Source organism: Diuraphis noxia, unplaced genomic scaffold (genome assembly GCF_037042655.1).
Source record: "Diuraphis noxia isolate RWA-SAM2 unplaced genomic scaffold, SU_Dnox_SAM2 contig0002, whole genome shotgun sequence".
NCBI lineage: Eukaryota > Metazoa > Arthropoda > Insecta > Hemiptera > Aphididae > Diuraphis > Diuraphis noxia.
The window spans coordinates 48,417,214-48,432,503 of NW_028301712.1; the positions used below are offsets into that span (position 1 = coordinate 48,417,214).

General features: G+C 30.1%; 1 protein-coding gene, 1 long non-coding RNA gene and 1 pseudogene across 2 annotated transcripts; 2 read left to right on the top strand and 1 right to left on the bottom strand.

Moving 5' to 3' along the window:
- Positions 1 to 1,538: 1,538 nt before the first annotated feature.
- Positions 1,539 to 2,113, bottom strand: LOC149058589 (uncharacterized; annotated as a pseudogene).
- Positions 2,089 to 9,364, top strand: LOC149058590 (uncharacterized). Its single transcript, XR_016190532.1, has 2 exons — positions 2,089 to 4,136; positions 9,236 to 9,364. It is a non-coding gene; the product is annotated as an uncharacterized LOC149058590 (long non-coding RNA).
- Positions 9,340 to 15,175, top strand: LOC107166775 (huntingtin-interacting protein K). The gene is made up of 3 exons (XM_015515565.2): positions 9,340 to 9,659; positions 9,726 to 9,833; positions 14,691 to 15,175. The coding sequence occupies exons 1-3, from the start codon at positions 9,486 to 9,488 to the stop codon at positions 14,784 to 14,786; spliced, it is 378 nt and encodes a 125-aa protein (XP_015371051.1). The 5' UTR covers positions 9,340 to 9,485; the 3' UTR covers positions 14,787 to 15,175.
- The last annotated feature ends 115 nt before the right edge of the window (positions 15,176 to 15,290 follow it).

Consider the following 15,290-nt stretch of genomic DNA (forward strand, 5'->3'; position numbering starts at 1 on the left):
AACTGATGTTGGTTCGGGAATTGTAGGTATAACTGTTTTTCTACCAGTACAACATTGTTCATGACATTCAGCCTTCCATTTGTTTGTTTGCCATTTGTTGCAAATTTTATCCATTCTAGTAAATGCAATATCAACTTAATTTAGCACATAATAGTCAAGGTTATAGTCATAAGCAAAGATAGAGTTTAAGAAATTGTACGGCCAGCGAGTTCTATTCATTATTTATTTGTTGAGCTAGTCAGCGAGAGCGTTCAACGCTTGATTCCCTAACTTGGCTTTGTTCAATGATTACCTACTTATCGAGTAGCCAATTTATGCACATTTTCATCGGCTGTTTCATTTTTAAACAAAAGTCGCAGCCGTTTTGGTTAGCAGACTGCCGAGAAAGTTGAGTTACTTTTCTAGGCATAATACAAATGTTGAAAGAACTAGCGAAACAATACCTATAATATAAAATTACTAGAAAATAAAATAATGTTCTGTTTTAATCAAATTGGGCATGTACAACAAATTAAATAAAAACAATAATACAAATACGAATACGTAGTATTCATATTATTGCGTTACCTAGTTATTTTTAAATTATATTTTTGGCTGGGGTATAGTTTGAATTTTTTTTTTTTTAACTCCAAAAAGTTTGGACTATCGAAAAGCGGTTCGAACTCGAAATTTTAAGATAAGAATTTTCGATACGCACAATAATCTTACAGCTTTTTACATAGTAAATTCATAAATTTCTTATAAATTCTTAATAGTTCCAACTTAACCTGTGGACTTTCTAAAGATGTTATATAACCTATAGCCTTCCTAAAAAAAGGACAATCCAACAAAAAAATAATTTTTAAATTCAAACCAGTAGTTCCTGAGATTAGCGCGTTCAAACTTTTTTTAACCCTTCACTTTTATAATATTAAAAAATAATGTCAATATAATACCTAGTATAGATTATAATATACTCGTATAACACAATATGTCAAAATACATCAGTGTGACAAATGGATAATGGCATCAACAATCAGCGTAAAAAGTGCACAGTCAGTTGTCTGAATATCAAAATTCAATGAGCACCAAAAAAAAGTAATTCAATGTCGGGGTACCAACATCCATTTAATTATTTTATGGCTGAAGGAGAATTTTCGCAATCGAGATATCAAAGTTCGAGTTATCAACGGTCGACTGTTAGACTGTACAATATAGTTGTAAATTATATAATTATATATTCTATTTATCCAATATATTTTGTTCATGAAGTCTACAAATTGTCACGGTTATGGATATTAGGTAATAATTCAATTTAATTATTTTTATACAATTGTAATCAAGTACAGTTTTTTAATCACCGAAAGTCAGAAATATGTAATTTCAAATTTTTTCTATGTTTAGAGTTTTGTACGAGAGTGTTAAGTAGCCGAAGTTAGAAAATGTTCACAAAAAAAACTAAAAAGCAAAAAAAAATTACTATCGAGTTAATAAATATACCACTAATTGAGTAAAATAATATGAGGTAAATAGCGTGTCGTGTAAATGTAAAAAATAACCTAATGCGTCCTTATAACGTCGCGATGTAGAAATATGACAGGACGTGAGCTGGCGGCCTCCGGATCCGAGGTTTGCGCAGGTTGCTTGGCGATCCGATGTTGTTGGCTGGCCTCGCGTTCTCTAGACTTCCTCTTCTTCTTCAGTTGTTGGAACTTTTTACGGTTCCGTGCCAGCTGTGTCTCCGTCCTTACTCTCACCACCTGTGTGGGGATCACTCCTGACGGACCTGGGACCGGTGTTGGCTCCCTAGGTGGCAAAAGGCCGGGTGCATTTGCTGGTTGGGCGGTGGCGTGGCGTGTGACTTATGTTTTTCCGGTGTCTTGGCGGCCTATACTGAAAATTATTGCGGTTGCTTGCTGTGGACGTCGTTCCGGCTTGTGGCAGCAACCGACGTTCGGTCCGCCCAGCCCCGGATGTAGATGGCCACCCTCACCGGATCCTGTAGTAGGTGGCGGGTTGTCATCCTGGCAACTTGAGCGACGGTGCGCGGCTGGTCTTGGTTGTTGGGCACCAGCCTCAGCTGTGTGATCAGGTCGGCCACCCGCTGCCACTTTTCCGCCTGTTGGTCGTTCATGATTTCTGAAAATAACGATTAGTATAGAATATTGTTGTTTTATTCTTATACGGTGGGTGCGCGTTTTAAGCATCACACATGTATTTTCCGCGGCAGTTGCTGTTCGGTTAGGAAATCTCCTTTTCCTACTTGCTTCACTAGCCTTACCGGGTATCACCATTATGGCGCGAATCTGGCATGAAAATCTTTATGTGCCTTCGATAGGTGGTGTGCTTTGTAGTATACTACGTCACCCTTACCGAACTTCACCGGTATATCGGTGTTCGTGCTCGGTTTTACCACTACCCTTTAGCCTAATACTCGCTTTACCCGTACTACCCTCTTTTCCTGTGATTTCTCGATGTTAACCGACGCTGATTTAGACAGTGCCCAATCTCCGGGCCTCTTGCATTCCCTGCCCAGGACAAGATTGTCCGGTCTTTTGTCGTGTTGACGTTATGTCGGCGCACAATTGGGATTGAATATCAGAATTATTAAAAATTTCAAAAAATTCTACCCTAAATTCATCCCAAGATGGGTAAAGTGCTTTGATGGACAGTGTAAGGCTAATTACTTTTAAAAAGTAATGGAATTACGTTACTCGTTGCTTCAAATATTTTTATTTAAATTGCATAATATGCGTTACCTAAAATTATTTTTATCACATCTCTGATAATAGTTATAATTTTTTTGAACCATATTCAATTCATATGATATATATATATATATATATATATATTACAATCATAGACTTAGTGATAATAGACCTATTATGTATTTATGTACAACATTTAAAATAATATATGTAAATGTACAATCATAATTCATCTCACTTATTATTTATTATATAGCTATAGTAAAGTAGGTACCTAATTCAATTTAATTGTATATATTTTAGCAATATAATAGCTATATAATACAATTTCATTTATTTTTAATTTTAAAGTAAAGTAAGGTTATTTTTACTTAAACATATCCAAACAATTTTTCTTTGTAAAAGTTGTATAGTGGTTTATACGCATTTTGATTCAGTCCCCCCTCCCCATACTATGGAAGGGCCCATACCAATAAACCGTATTAGCCTGAAATAGTGATAAACAATGGCGGACCCAGGGGGGGGGGGTGGGAGGTCAGCTGACCCACAGTTTTTTCCTCGGTAAAATGTGGCCTCTCAAAATGACAAACTACATAAATATGTACAATACTACAATAATCAAAATAGAAATAATATGGGTGTTAAAAGTCATTTATAAAATATACACAGGTTTAAGAACATTTCTATGAGAATATAATTATAAATCATAAATGTATAAATATATTATGACGTATAGAAAGATATGAATACTGGATATTGAAGTATAAATGGCGCATACGAAATCGTAGGGCCAGCGCGTATCAACAAATATTATAATATCGAAAAACTTGCATACCGTGGTAGTACCGTACGCACGATGGCTTTACGCTCCCTTTACAAAACATACACCGATTACCGATAGTCGATATTTTTGTTTATATAAATATATCTATCAAGTCAGTAAAATCGCTTTTCTATTTATAGATTTTCTTATCGTATTATACTATTATTAGTGGAATCTACGATTATTTTATATTGTCATCCAACATCCATGATAAATATAATATGAGCATTGGTCATTACTCATTGGTCCGCCTGGTCGTTATTGATGTATTATAAATATTATGTATAAATGTATAGTATCATATTATGACGTTTTATAAAACTATTTTACTATTCATTGTATTTTACCATTTTGTCAACGAGAGTCTGTTCACTCTGTTCACTATCGTCTTACTGTGTTGTGTTGTGTTGTGTACTTGTGGTTTTGTCAAATATTAATGATGGAAGCTTTTAATAAAAAAATTAGACTATCTGGTGGAGCAAGGCGATTAATCAAAGAAAAAGAAAAGGTAGTTAAAAGCAATCAAAGTATTCTGTTATTCCTAAAATCAAACATCAGCCAAGAACCATCGTTGGAATATAATTGCAGTGAAGAGGAAGTTAATCCACCCACTTTACCAACTGCTGGTAAGTATTTTAATTTCAAAAATAGAATTACTTATTTATTGACACAAATTTAAAATAAAAGTACATACAAACTACAAAGATTAGATGCCTATAGCTTAGTAAGCCTACTTACTAAAAAAATATATAAATATAATATATTTTCAGATTTGGTTTCTATCTATGTGATTTTCTGTTTATAAATAATAAATATCAATCTAATAATTTTAAATACTTAGCCTAAAGTGTAATTAAATGTTTCTTCCTGAAATTTGCATAAACAAATCTAAGTTGGTACACTATATTATTACACTATATTGGTGTTTAAAATATAAATATTACTTTTTTTATAGACCTCGTATGATAATTAGATAAGGATATGAGATACTTTAAACTTACCAACTTGACATTCTACCTCCAGCTTCTTTCGTAAAAGAGGAATTATTAATATAAAAAATTACTGTAATATTATTCTTATTTTTTATATGTTATGATAAAAACATAATTTTGTATATGAATTATTTTTGTATTGAATTTTAACTACATTTTACTGTGAAAATGAAAGCAGTTATGCAGTTATTGGACATTAAGATAAAATAAATATACTGCAACTATATGTATACAAATATAATAATAAATATGTATAATCTCTTTTCAAAATCTAAAATAGGTACTCAAAATTATTTAAATATTCCAGGTAAGTTTGTTAAATGAATTTCAATTTTAATGTAACAAATAAAAAAAACATTAAATTTGAATTAATTAATAATATCAAAATTTGTAAATAAGTTTTAAATTGTATTAAAAAAATAGTTATGACTTGTGCTTTATCTCTTCTAGTTATAATAAATGTAATCTAAATAAGGCGATTGAACCTTGTACACAGTGGCCTCTTGTAAGTGAGGCAGACCCACAGTACTAAACCCCTGGGTTCAGGTAAATAAATTAATTATACGATAAATAAATTATACGCATAGTTTGCATTGGTAGAAACGACCGTAGTTTATAAAAGCTAAACGATAATAAACTCATATCCATCACAATATTATTTACATGTAAGTTCCATTTCATGTTTTTATCAAATGTTAGACCGATTAACGATTAGATTTAATCTTTTAATCGTATAACACTATAACATATAATATTATAAGGTGTAGTAATTTTAGTTTTATATTGGTCGTGATGTTTTTATCTCGAACATTTTGCCGGAATATTGGCGTCGGATGTTACAAAATTTCACGTCACGTCACGTGACAATCTCATCCGCTATCGTAACTGAATAAGCTCAGTACGCACAGTGACACAGTGTTGACAGGCGGACGAGGACGACTGAATGCTATGGCTATACAGTATACATCAGGCGCGTAGTCAGGGGGGGGGGTGTTACAGGTGTAATAACACCCCCCCCCCCCCTCAGCAGTGGTATACTAAATATTTTTTTATCGAGATAAAGATGCATCATAAGCACGAATTATCTTAAATCGTGATTTACACTTATTTATCAAAATAAAGAATATTAGTTTATATTACGATAATAATAATGTAAAGCACTAAATCCGGGATCCGGCATTAATTACTATTTTAGACCGTTCTGTGACTTTTTTATCGATTACTCGTTTCATGCACGATTTAATATATCTTTTTATGCAGTGTGTAAGAAAACGTTTACGACTTCTTAATTATTGATTATTTGACTACCATGATGAACTATCGTATACCTACGTAAAGTTATCGATTTTGTGTTTATAATTTTTTCAATTAATTTTGAATAATACCCCCCCCCCCTTAGAAATTTCTAGCTACGCGCCTGGTATACACCAGTCAGTCCAGTCGTCTCCTGCAGTAATTATTCCGTAACGATTGTTAACTGCTTTATACGGATGTTCCGTGTGTATTCGTTTTGCGAGTAATCTTTACCTCGGAACACGAACCGTTCGACAGTAGTTTGTCGCTAATGTTCCTACCATTAAGAGAGACGTGTGCGGGGTTGATGATTTCATCTCGTTTGCAGTATCCCAAAAAACGGTAGCGGGACGAGCGGGTGATTGATCAGAACGTTATATTACATGCCGTCACCGTGTTTCTCGCAGGTCCACCGAACAATTTCGGGTAACCCGAACGACAAATCACTGAATTCACGGTCGTCATCTATCGTCACCACGAACTAGAGATACTCTTAGTTCGTAATCGTCACGGTGGTCATAGGATTGTGATCCTTTGTCCCAATTTATAATACGTATTTGTGTGTCGTATTTGTTAATTTCAAAGTGTTTATATAAAAATCATCGCGTAAAAGCGAAACGCGTTTGAAACGCGAAAAGCGCGAGATGCTTCATTTTCACAACACTCGCATTCTTTACAGCCCCCCCCCCCCCCACTACTCTTTCGTGTACTAAAGTACTGAACACTGATGCTCATCACGACATCTTCGTCTTCAGAATGGATTAGTATATTATTTTAGTATTATGGTATATTATATTATATAGTTGTCGGCGGTGACGTGCGTTATTATTGTCAGTCGTATACATTGTGCAGACGTCCATTAGCTACTCAATCATGATCTTTCATTACTCCTATTATGTCTACTGCTGCGCTATTGTCGTCGTCAGAATTTTCTAATAAAAACCTATGGCAAAAACACTATTTCCGATTTTGTCATTTCATGTACAGCACTCGGAACAGAGAACACCGAACAGAAAATTCAATGATAGACCTGCAGATGAATGAAAATATGCTGGTCACGTCGAACTTGAATGCATTAGTCAACTGTATTCAGATGCTATATGATATTATAATGTGTAATTTATTTTTTTTTTTTTTTTGAACCTGTTGACGCAGGACATAATAGTGTTTTAGTTTTGGTAATAATATCAACATTCAAAATTAGTTTAATCCATTTAATTAAATAAATGTATGCACAGACTAAAAGCGATCGTAATAAATACACCCATATTATGTAATTGAAAACGAGCGTTGTTTTTCGTCGAACATAAAGTGCGAAAAAACGGTAGAGGACGTTTTAGTAGGTATATGATGTGATCAGGCGATGGCAAAATATCTTTACCTGCAAGCCGTTTGCCTGATAAAATATAAATAATTTGTTTATTGTTTACTGGTGAAAATTTATAATCCAAACAATTTTGAGAAAATATACGTCAATATAAAAGTACGATATCACTTTTTTAGTTCACGACATTCAAATAACATTATTATCATCAGAGTATGGGCCTTATTGTTTTAATATTTTATAATACGTGGTGATAATTTTCATTGTATGAATTAGCTCCGCTTATTCTAAATGCTAACCCTAGCCAAAATCCATAATTTTATCGATTTTAGATTTTAAATTTGGCTGAAGATAAAAATTGTTTAATTAATTTAATTAATACTAAAGAAATTAGGTAAAAATAAGCTCCTACTCTTTTAAAATCTAAGTACCTATAAAACCTAACATATCGTCAATTAAAAAAATTATTTACTATCTATAGGTACTAATGAAAGAACATGCAAAATTTAAGTTGAAATAGTGCGGTGAGCAACAATAGTGTCGTATCTAGAGGTTATAGTCATAATGCAAAACAATATTATCTATTTCAAATTATTTTTGTATATTACATTGTACGACGAACATATGAATGTCTTATTTCCTCATTATTCCAATTTGTATGTAACTTAAAATGTGTTTACTAACGTTATTCGTTCGCGTTGCTCTCATAATTTTCGTTTTCATTTAAATATCTCTCGTTCTGCGATTGTTTATTTTTAAAATTAGTTTAAGCAGTGGTTCTCAAACTGCTACGCTGAGCCCTAGGGCTCCGTGAGAGTAGTCTAGGGGCTCCGTGGCTCCCCAAAAATATCTGTATTAATTAAATTTAAATTATTAATATTCATTAAATAATTTGTATATATTCGTATTTTACAGAAAATAAAATAAAAAGCAAATCATTTACAATTGACATCATTTTTTATGAACTTTTGTTGTCTCATATAGACATTTCTGATTTTTGGGGCTCCGTAATTTTTTTTTAGGGCTCCGTGAACAAAAAAGTTTGAGAACCGCTGGTTTTAAGAATTTGGAGATTACAGGCTGCAATCTTCAGTGTAATTTCCTGCTGTATAATTTTTTCTACATTTTTAAAGCTCCTTCTCAATTTTTTCGCTCATTTAATTGTGGTTGAGTTTTTTTTACATATTTTCGATGCTTTGATAACCTTATGCCCTCTAAATAACCTTTCTATGATTAATTTATAATTAGGAATATTTTTTGGGTTTAAAAATTTGAAGATGACAAACTGCAGTTTTTACCTAGTGTTTATTCATCATAATCGATAATTTTTAGAATTTTTTTTTTCATTAATATAACTAAGTTCACACGTGGAGTAAATTAACATTTTAACATTTACAATTTACATTTTTTTTTTTTTTTTGCTATAGTTTAAGGTAGGTATCAGTGTATCACCTGGGTGGGTAAGTGATTTACCATGCAGATGGTAAGCATGTATAGTAATAAATTACATGACACGTAGATAAAAATCATAAAAGTGAAACAATTCTTATTGGGAATAGATTAAAATTATAAAATAAACCACAAATGCGCATAAATGAACGGAAATGACGATCGCGTATTCGTGTACAGGACGCGGAATCAGCCGTGAGAAGAGTTCCACGAAATAATATTCAAAATAATTAATATTTTGAATTAATAAAGGCACTTTAATAAAAAAAATGATCAGCCAGGAGTCAGGACACACACTTGCATCCGAGCTCGGGCAGTTAGCATTTCAGTCGGAATTAGATGATTACACGGCATCTGTGGCCCGTGGGAATAGAGACAAGAGTAAATGGGCCATGGTGATTGGTGAGTAGGCTCACTAGAGTAGAGGGTAGGACTAAATAGGAGACCTCCGCCAGTCTGTTTTAAAATTAATTATTTCGACTCACAATAATTCGAGCAGAGTAATATTTTTGTACTTGGAAAATAAACGATTTTTTTTATGAAAGTGTACCTAATATGTATTAAAATAAATTTAAAAAATATAATCCTTATTTTGGAATGAACTAAATTTAATTTAAAAAATTTGTAATTCCGAATTCGTCACTTTTTAATCATGATCGTATTGTAGTATAGTTTCAGGATATCGTCACTAACTTCACGTATTAGAAGAGTCGGGATCAATGTGATTGGCGGTCGGCCGACAGTCAACGGTTGTGATAACACCTATCAGTTATCATATTATCATGCTTTCTTCATGACATGTTGTGCTGCTTAAGAAAAATATTTGAAATACCTATTTAAATTTAAAAACACATTTTTCATTTTTCGATTTAATCTAATTACCGTTTGAAATTTGTTCGTCCCTGAAGGGTAGTATAATGTCAGAAGAACCAGTTGTAAATGGTGTCGGCGGGACTGATGAACAAACCGACAATGTCGATGATGCGAATGCTAAAAAAACTGTAAAATATGACAGCGGAGCAGCTGATTTAGAAAAAGTGACTGACTATGCGGAAGAAAAGGAAGTCATATCGACCGATGACATATCTGGAGTATTAATTACACTATAAGTAAAACTCATGTGAGCAACATCAATATATGTAATATCTGTTTAATAGGCAATGACCATCATTGGTGACAGGAGATTAAAAGAAGCCGCAGACAAAATAGCAAAAGAAAAAGAACTGCAAAAGGTCTCCATAAAAAAGTCTGATGTTGAACTGATTGTAAGTTAATATGTTCAAATGTTATTAGGCTAAGGAGTGGGACTCACTTGTTTAAACATAATATTATCATTGTATTTGAACACAATTGGTTACAAAAAATTATTTTAGTGTATTTATCATATGATATTATATGCACATTGTAGTTAATATTTTCTTAAATAAGGTTGGTAGGTATTTATAATTTTTTACTTAGAGTGTAAATTTGTTATTTTTCTGATATAAAAAGTTTCATTTTTAATTAGCTTCCCATATCTTAAATTAATACTTTCATTTTTAAATATCTATAACACGATGTTAAAATCCAACATTCATATCTATACTATAATGTTTGTTTGAACTAAATTACTTTTTCTTTTATCATTTATAACTAATAAGGACATTGACATTTAAGTTTTTTAGTACCTTTTTTTTTTTTTTTGCTGGTAGAACCCATGACGCCGCGGGAACTGCTTTCGCATTGCTACCGCGACACCGCCAACTAGTATTTTAGTACCTAATTTTTAGTAACCTAACCTAATTTTATTTATTTTGGATTTTCAAGATCCTGTGATAATTTAACTTTATGGAACACTATATCATCCACATTGTGGCCATCTCTATAGATACACTGTAAACATTTTGCAGTGTGCTTATCAGCAAGGACGCTTATAGCAATATTTTTTTTTTGTGGAGGAGGCAAAACATATTTTATCCTTTTTATAAATTTTAAATAATTGAATATAATATGTATGATGTACATCATCTAAACTAGAGGGGTAGTCTCATTGCATCCATCTACTGATTCTTGTCATATACCAGATTAAACAACATGAAAACATCTAAAACTGTATTGGTCAACCAACACAACCGTCACAGCCTTATAGGCCCACCCCATTACTACCAACTATAAACTAGTAATACCTGATCCAAATCCATCCATTTTTGCATGTCACTTATTTGTTTTTATTTTATAGCTATTATTTTTTTTTAATTGATAATATTATGATTAATTATTTTGTTTTTTGTGTACTGTGGTTATTGTTGTAAATTATGATATATATTTAATTCCAACTGCTAAAATATACATACGTAAGACACTGATTAACCACACTTCATTAAATACAAACCTTACAATACCCTATCTTACTAACTTATATTTTCAATTGTTGGGAGCTTAAATAATAGAAAATTATATTAGCATTTGGTATAATTAGAATAATATTAATATTGTTTAATTTACCTAGTATTTAAGCTTTATACAATATAAACAGTCATACAATTTTAAAATGCTCATATTTTACTTAAAAGTTAATATATATATATAAAGTTTAAGTTGAGTCCTTCTTGCCTTTCAATCTAACGATAGCAGAGTTGAAAGTATTCTTTTTATTTATATAAAGTTGTTACAATTTTTTCATAATAATTTGGGAGCTGTCAAAATATTGTGAACACCCAAAACAGCCGTAGGATGAAAAAGTTTGAATACCTCTGATATAACCAACATACATACAGGGTAATCTATTTAAGTGGATAAACTAATTATCTTGATTCTCGAAAAGTATTAACTTTTTTTAAATTTTTTCCACCCTTATATTTATTGGTGAAACTACTATTAACTTTTGATTTTAAAATGGTAACATATAATTAAAATATCATGAATTAATAAAACTTTTTTTTTCATGAATTTATGTTATTTTCCGTTGATTGTTTTTACTATTTTTCCAATTATTGTAAAGACCAGGAGTTAGTGATAAATTCAATATTGCTGAATCCAAAGTAACAAAATAAATAACAATTAATTAAAGATTACTATTGTACTTTGAACCCAAATCATTTATTAACTTATCATCTAATTGGATTTATTTTGTTACCTTAGATTCAGCGATATTGAATTTGCCACTAGCTCCAGGTCTTTACAATAATTGAAAAAATAATAAAAACCACCAATACTTTGAGGAGCTGTATCTCACAAACCAATCAATGAAAAATAAATATGTTAACACTTAAATTCATGAAAAAAATGGTTTTATTAATTCATGATATTTTAATTATATGTTACCATTTGAAAATCAAAAGTTGATAGTGGTTTTACCAATAAATATAAGAGTGAAAAAAATTAATATATTATGCCGTTTTAGAAAAATATAAACTTAAAGGTTTAAAAAAAATTTAAAAAAAGTTTATATCTTTCGAGATAATTAGTGTATCCACTTAAATGGATCACTCTGTATAAATTATAAACATTGATTTTTGTCATTTATAAATTGTGAGTTGCCAACATTTTGTGAAGATATAAAGGAGCCGTAGGATGAAAAAGTTTGAATACCTCTGCCTTATATGATTACTAAAATAAAATTTTTAATTTCCATAGTTATTTTTACAAGGGGGATTTTAAATTTTGGTAATACAAATAAATACATTAAGAGTAAAATAGATTAAAATTAAATTAAATTGTAATTAAAGTATTTTTTTTAGAATTCAATATATTTTATATTAACATTTCTTTGTATTATAAAACCTTAATGATCTATCATCTCAGATTGAATAATCTTAGAGTAAAATCACCCATTACAAAATTGATAGAATAATATTTTTGGCTTTTGAGGTAATAATGTAACGATTTAGCTCAACAAAATTTAAATTCAAGTCAAATAAGAATAAAATAAAAAACCGATATGTTTTACCCTCAAAAATGTTATTCTCAATAATTTTTGCTGTAAATAATTTTACCCTAAGGTTATACAAAAATCATAAAAACGATTTTAAGTGTAAGTGTTTTATCTATGTTGCACGTGAGTCTGAAAGGAAAACTGAGAAAACAAACATAGCGCTGACATCCTATTAAACAGGCCTTTTACATAATGTTACATGATTAAAATATGGTTTTTTAATACCACTGAATTATTAATTGGATGATTATAATAAACATTATTTGATGTTAATACTTTATAGAAATGTTATAGGATTAACCGTATTGAACACTTGCATGTGTTGTCGCTGTTTTACATTTGATGTAAAACATAGCAAAAACTGTTTTGCACGAGAAAAAACCAAGTTACAGTCTTAACTTACTAAGAAACTATTTTCACATTATTTTTTGATTTTCAAAATTTTTTTGTAGCTATGATAAAGAATAAAACAAAACAACATTACACAGTAAATGTTTTCCTCTTTATAATGTGAAAATTTCGTTTCTTAGTTATTATTGAAGCCTTCTATCTCAACACAACACAATAACATTGCATGTGTAACGTATTAAAGTCTTCTTAAATAAATAAATAAAGTCTAGTAAATTTCTAGATAATTAATTGTACATCATATTTCAGACTAAATATGCTGATTGATATTTATAAATTAAACAGCGAGTTCACTATAAAAAACATTAAAGAAAAGAAAAATAATTATAGCAACAAAATTTAAAAAAATATCAATACTTTGAAATAATTATACATTATTTATTGCGTAAAAAATCACACTGATTAAAATGTATTTATATATTTATAGTAATTAACTGGTATACTTGTATCTATATTTTATTTCTTCACCTTTGTCCCATCAGTTACTTATATATATATATATATATATAAGTTATTGTTTTCTTACTTTTACACAAATAATAACCTTTTGTTTTTTTTTTTAAATATTTGTATTAATTATGATGTCTTTAATTAAAAAAAAAATATAGTGTGAGAATATAATATACATATTTTACTACAGTCCTAATCTTAGTTTTATTATCAAATATTAAATTTTTTGTTTTTATTTTAAAATAAAGACGTATACAATTTTTAATATTTGTATTCAATAAGTAAATTTTATAAACCAAACCAATATATTATAACATGACATGACGTGTAGGAGAGACTAACCAATGTGGTAACCCTCTGACTTTGTATGAGAGAAGTTTTTTAATTAAGTATTTTAATAAAGGTCGATATAAATTCACTGGCTACATTAGATACTAATGAGTTTGTGTGGTTAGATGATTTTCAGTGTGATTTTTATAATAACTTTAAGCTGATGTAAAGACTGATTTATTTTTTGAAATCATTATTTAGTTAGATGTTTAAGATGTACCATGATGGTGCAAATATTACTTGGGCAAGAGAAATAGACTGGAAGGTTAGGATAGTACGTATCATAGAAGGCTTTGCATATCACCATATTTGGTTGTCATAGACCTAATATTAAATTTAAACACGAAACGATACTGTATTAAATATTATTTAAAATACAAATTTGAATAAATTCATTTACCTATTTAAATGTTTTCATCTAAAAATCTAAATAGTAGTTTCTTTATTTAACGCTTCGTCATCGCACATTTACATACATTTTTGGGTTTTTATGCTTAAGTATAATCTCTGCTTCATACAATAAGCCACTTTAATCATAATTATTCAAAGCCGTGGTATAAAACTGTTGTAATTAGATATAGCTTATATAGTTACCTAATTATAATTTATTGGCATATAAAGACTCATAAATTATTATTATCGTAAATCGTTTTAGAAAAAAAACGGTATTTAATATAATATCATACTAGTAGGATTAATGTATTTTAGTTCGTAATTTCGTACATTAAGTCATTGTTTAATACTTTTATGATCTCACGGGGCACGGCGCATGCGTTTCATACCGAATCGTATCGGGTTATTTACATAGTTACTCTCCGTTACTTAAAACCATTAGCCACATTGACGTCGGCACCTCGATCCCATCAGATTACTGACGGGTTAATTATTAATTAATGTGAATATGAATTGCCTACAATAACAATAATGATAGTTTTATATAATATATATTTCGTGTAATTATAGCGGTCTATATTATTATAACTTATAAGTGATAAAATTATGTATTTATATTTTTTCACAGATACGAGAAATGGAAATATCAAAAACCCTAGCCGAGAGAACATTAAGGGAATGTCACGGAGACGTTGTCAAAGCTCTGATTGTCCTGACCAACTGAAAACATTAACTAACATTTTGAATTTTCTAAGTAAAAGAAAAAATTACAAAAAAAAAAAATTCTGCATATTATTTATTATATACGAAACATGCTGTAAATAATATTGACTAATGTTTAAATAACACGAGTAAATAAACCAATAAATAATAATAATAATAAAAAAAAACACTGTTTGACATAAAATAACAATATTACGTCCTCTCACTGTATATCACGTTGTAACATAATGTTATATATTATTACGATTTATACAAAGTGATTTCTTAAATTTCAGTGTAACCTATTCTATTCAATTATATATTATACCTTTTTCGGATTCGCGGTGTATTTTGCTCGGACGCGGTATCGGTGTTTACATGATAATAATAATATAATACACACAAACTGCACACGTCGTGTTATATTATTGTTATTAAAGTATAATATAAATTATCATTGTACCGGAGTACAATACTATGATACGTATTAAACCAATATAACACTTATCCAACGGACAAAAACCTT

Excerpts from the sequence above, each read along its gene's own strand:
- LOC107166775 (XM_015515565.2), top strand. The coding sequence starts at position 9,486 with ATGTCAGAAGAACCAGTTGTAAATGGTGTCGGCGGGACTGATGAACAA. Across the intron at positions 9,660-9,725 it reads CGACCGATGACATATCTGGA|GCAATGACCATCATTGGTGA; the intron begins GTATTAATTACA and ends TCTGTTTAATAG. Across the intron at positions 9,834-14,690 it reads AGTCTGATGTTGAACTGATT|ATACGAGAAATGGAAATATC; the intron begins GTAAGTTAATAT and ends ATTTTTTCACAG.